At 47.3% G+C, this 4,763-nt stretch overlaps 2 protein-coding genes across 2 annotated transcripts in view; both read right to left on the bottom strand.

Annotated features, from left to right (window-relative positions):
* The window catches only part of Ppp1r12c (protein phosphatase 1 regulatory subunit 12C), a 24,088-nt gene extending 23,933 nt beyond the window's left edge, over nt 1–155 (bottom strand). Inside the window, exon 1 of the mRNA XM_005369374.2 lies at nt 19–155. Coding sequence (XP_005369431.1) covers nt 19–155 — 137 coding nt within the window. The remainder of the gene's footprint in view (nt 1–18) is intronic.
* Nucleotides 156–3,576: 3,421 nt separating this feature from the next.
* The window catches only part of Tnnt1 (troponin T1, slow skeletal type), a 12,181-nt gene continuing 10,994 nt past the window's right edge, over nt 3,577–4,763 (bottom strand). Inside the window, exon 13 of the mRNA XM_026777124.1 lies at nt 3,577–3,709. Within this exon, the coding sequence (XP_026632925.1) occupies nt 3,664–3,709 (46 nt within the window). The 3' untranslated portion in view covers nt 3,577–3,663. The remainder of the gene's footprint in view (nt 3,710–4,763) is intronic.

The following is a 4,763-nucleotide window of genomic DNA, read 5'->3' as shown; positions in this document are numbered from 1 at the left end:
GGCCGCCCGCCCGCCCACCGAGCGAGCGAGCGCCGGGCGATGAACAGCAGCCACCCGCCCGCCCCGGGGACCGCCGGGAACCGCCGCACGACAAGCACCGCCCAGAGGCTCGACCGGCCCCCGGACGGAACGTTGACGTCACCACGCTGACCCATAGCCCTCTGGGAAATGGAGTCCTGATTGAGGAGACTTGCGTAACTAACGCGGCTAGGTTAGCGATCGAGGACGCAGGCGGGCCTCGGGGAGTGCTGGGGAATGGATTCTATAAACTGAAGCTTTCACTAGACTCGCTAAATCCTGAGGGATATCTGGGAATCTGAAGCTAGAAGGGGTCGAATGAAAACCGCCAAAAGGCATGCCTTTAATCCCAGTACTTAAGAGGAAGAAGCAGACGAATTTCTGAGTTCGAGGTCAGTCTGGTCTACAGAGCGACTCCCAGAACGACCAGAGTTACACAGAAACCCTGCCTCGGAAAACCGAAAAACTAAAATTGCTTAAAGGAGGGCATGCCCCCAGGGAATGATGGGAATCTGGGTATAGAAGCTGCACAGAATGCCCAGAGGGTGGAGGGGATTCTGGGAAATGTAGTGTGGTTTGTAAAGTGGTTAAACGAAGGTGCTTGGGAAATGATGGCGTATAACGGAACCTGAAAGAGACAGAAATAAAATTCCCATACTTTTTGTGTTTTGTTGTGAGACAGGTTGACCCTCGAACTCATTATGTTAACTAAGAATGCCCTTAAATGCTGATCTTCCTACCTCCATCTCCTACTTGCTGGGATTACAGATGTTTGGGGTTTTATTTTTGAGACCGGGCCTCGCGTAGCCTAAAACTCGCTATGTGGACCAGACTGGCCTCAGACTCACAGAAATTCTCCTCCTTCTGCCTCTCAAGCGCTGGTATCCAAGGGGTGCCACCATGCCCGGGCTTGTTTTGATTTTGAATCTGCTGTTGATGGGGGATAAACTCAATGAGGAAAAGCATTTGTCTTCTTTGAGCAAACCCTTTGGTCATCATGACTAGAACCGAGCCTGAGAGTAGGCAATAAACAATATTTTAGGATGAATGAATGGGCTCCCTAAAGCATCAGGAAATTGACTTCTCAAACCAGATTAAAGACAGTAGCCGCCAAACTAATCTGAGTACCCACTTTTTTTTTTTTTCTAGACAGGGTTTCTCTGGAGCTTTGAAGCCTGTTCTGGAACTAGCTCTTGTAGACCTGGCTGGCCTCGAACTCACAAAGATCCGCGTGCCTCTGCCTCCCGAGTGCTGGGATTAAAGACGTGCGCCACCACTGCCCGGCTCCTGAGTACCCACTTTTAACACTCTGGAATAAAGTTCCCGTGCAAAGTTTAAGGGAATCAGATAACATAAAGTAAGCTGGAAATGTAGTCTCAGGACCACGCCTCCTAAAGGGTTCAGCCCCCGACTTCCAAAAGTGCCCGAGAACCCAAGGTACCCAGAAAAGTCCGTCTCCAGATCAAGAAAAGCCTGCTGTCTCTAGTCGTAATCCCTTGAGCACACCAGGAAGAAGGGTCCCAAAGAGCGGAGCCCAAAATGACCACACACTTTTCCTTAGCCCGCCTGGGGCTGCAGAGGACTCTAGGTGATGTTATTCACATTGTATCATGCTGTCCTGGCATGCTGGGATTTATAGTACAAAATCTGATTTCCACTAGGTTTGGGAGTTTTATAATAGACCCAACAGATAGGAACACCTTAATACTTCAAGTATCTTCCCCCAAAATCCAACTGGAGAAGGATAGAAACACCTTGAGACAGAAAAATAGACCAAACACAGACCCACCAAAGTTGGACAGAAAGTTGTCAAATTTGTAGAGAGAAAACAAACGGTTTCCTAAGGGGCACTAGGGCAGCCTCATCCACTCTGTAACCCTTGGATTGTGAAAGAAATAAATAACAAACCCTTGCAAGGCCTGGGGAATAATGACCATAAATCCAAAAGTATAATCCCATGGTTTTTGAGATGTGAGATGCCTAATCCACACCACACACACACATACACACACACACACACACACACACACACACACACACACACAATTCTTCCCCAAGGCAAAAAATTAACTATTTCAACCCCTGGGGTCCACAAGGAAGGAGATCACTGACTCCAAAAACTGACTTCTGATTTCTACCCCCGACCATGGCATATATACATACACCCCACCACAGTGCACATACTAAATAGATATTTATAAAATTAGCCACAAACTAAGGCTGCACCAATGCACAGACAGAGGTAAGACTATTATTAGCCAGTTTTGGTCTGGCTGTTGTTTTTGTTGAGGTTTGGTTTTTGAGGCAGGATCTTAATATATAACCTTCTACCATCTCACCTCTCAAATTCTGGGATTATATGCATGCCCCTACACACACCTGGCCTTCAGGTGTGTTATTTTAAACTATCCTTAGGAAGAGTTAATAACCTTGTACAACCACTTTAAATTCAAGAGGCAATTAATTTACAAATTAATTTTTCAGAGCCACCTATGGCTGGCCTGTCTGTTACTATCACTACACCAAACCTGGGTCAACGGGAAGGAAGTCTTGAGATCACTAGTCTCCTACAAGGTTGTGGTCTTTCAAATGTGACCTCCAACTAAGGAACAGGAAGAATTCACTCTCCAAATGGAATTCTGTCACTGCAATTATAGAAGATTCAACCTCAACCCCGAAAATCATGATCACTTTTTTTCCCCTAGTTTTTCAAGAGGGGGTTTCTCTGTAGCTTTGAAGTCTGTCCTGGAACTTGCTCTGAAGACCGGGTTGGCCTCGAACTCACAGAGATCTGCCTGCCTCTGCCTCCCAAGTGCTGGAATTAAAGGCACCACCAGCTCCATGATGTATTTATGTACGTGTCTGCACACAAGTACACCACTAGAGGGCACCGGATCTCTCATAGGTGGAGTTACAGGGTCTTGTGGGCCAGTTGTCATAGGAACTATGAACTGAACTTGGGTCCTCTGAAAGAGCAGCAAGAACTCTTAACCCACTGAACCATCTCTCCAGCTCCAGATTCACATCTTTTTGAAAATTGTTATATTCCTTTGTACATGTATGCTCATATATGCCAACACACATGGAGGTCAGAGGACAACTTGCAGGAGATGTGCCTCTCCTTCTGCAGGTCACAAGGCTTGGCAGGACACTCCTTTACCTCCTGAGTTGTGTCCTGGGCCCTAGCATCACATTTTACAGATCTATTCCTATGCCAGGCTTCTACCTCGTTCCCTACACATAGTCTCCTAGCATACTTGTTATTATTATTATTCGAGACAGGGTCTCATGGAGCCCAGGGTGGTCTTGAGCTCACTGCATAGCCAAGGATGACCTTGAAATCCTGGTCCCCCTGTCTCTGCCTCCCAGGTGCTGGGATTACAGACAGTCACCATCCACACCCAGCTTAAATAGTACTGAAGATTTAACTCAGGAGTGCTAGCCAAGCTATACTACACTCCTGGCCATGAGCAGATGGCTCTCCCAGGCAATATAGAAATGTTAGCCATCCCACACAGCCAGCCACACATAATGACAACACTGAAGAACTCAAACAGATGTCTGGAGAGCCTTTATTTTGAGTTACAGAGGGGATACACTCCAGTGGCTCCTGGACTCCATACAAGGGGACAAATCCTGGCTGTCTCACTTCCAGCGGCCTCCAACTCGACCCTTCCCAGCCCCCTTTCGACTGTCAGAGAAAAAGGTGGGGTCAGGAAGAGGCTCTAAGCCTCTGAGATAAGCTTAACACAGCATCTTTAAAATTAAGGAAGTCCACCAAATACCACCCCCACCCAAAGGAAAAAGAAAGCAGAGGCCACTCCGTGCGGTTTCTTTTTTTGCAGTACTGGGCAAATGGAGTCAGGGCCTCATAAGTTAAGTAAGCATGCTGTACTGAGTCACATCCCCCATCCCTCAGTAGGGAATCCTAGGCAGGGGCTCCCCCTCTAAGACACACCCCCCAATCCCTCATTGGGGATTCTAGGCAAGGGCTCTACCTCTAAGACACACCCCCAATCCCTCACTGGGGGATTCTAGGCAGAGGCTCTATCTTTAAGACCCACCCCCAATCCCTCACTGGGGATTCTAGGCAGGGGCTCTACCTTTGAGTGCCTCACGAGGGTAGAGATACTACCACTGAGCCATTGTCACATTGAGAGCATCCCTTTCAGATAATCCCCAGTTAGTGGTTGGTGGCCATGTGGGAGTTGACTTTCTTGGGTTGGTTCAGAGAACTCATGCAAATTTATGAGGAAGGGGCTTGAGGGTGAAGGAAGAAGGGTGAGCTGAAGGTAGTGACATACTACAGGACTCAGTGAGGCTGGAACAGCACAGAAAAAGGTTAGAGAAAGACAGAGACTGAGTGGGAAGCAGCAAGAAGCCTGGACGTGGTGAAACACATTAGTAATCTCTGCACTAAAGAGGATGAAGCAGGAGGATCACCTAGAGTCTAAGGACAACCTGGGCTATATAGCAAGACTCTGACTTAAATTTAAAAAAAAAAATCTAGGTATGATGGTTCTGTAATCCCTGTACTTGGGAAGTGGAGGCAGGCGAGAGTCAGGAGTTCAAGGACAGCCTCAACTACAAATAGAGTCAAAGATCATTCCAGTTTACAGGAGACTTTGTCTTAATATCATAAAATAGAGAGAATAAAAAGGGTCAGGAAGTGGAGATACAGATGAAAGAGAAGGAAGAGGAGAAGGAGGAGAAAGAAGAAGAAGGAGAAGGAGAAGGAGAAGGAG

Source organism: Microtus ochrogaster, unplaced genomic scaffold, assembly GCF_000317375.1.
Source record: "Microtus ochrogaster isolate Prairie Vole_2 unplaced genomic scaffold, MicOch1.0 UNK47, whole genome shotgun sequence".
Taxonomy (NCBI): Eukaryota; Metazoa; Chordata; class Mammalia; order Rodentia; family Cricetidae; genus Microtus; species Microtus ochrogaster.
The sequence above is the reverse complement of the archived record's forward strand: the minus strand, read 5'-3'. Positions and strand labels throughout refer to the sequence as shown.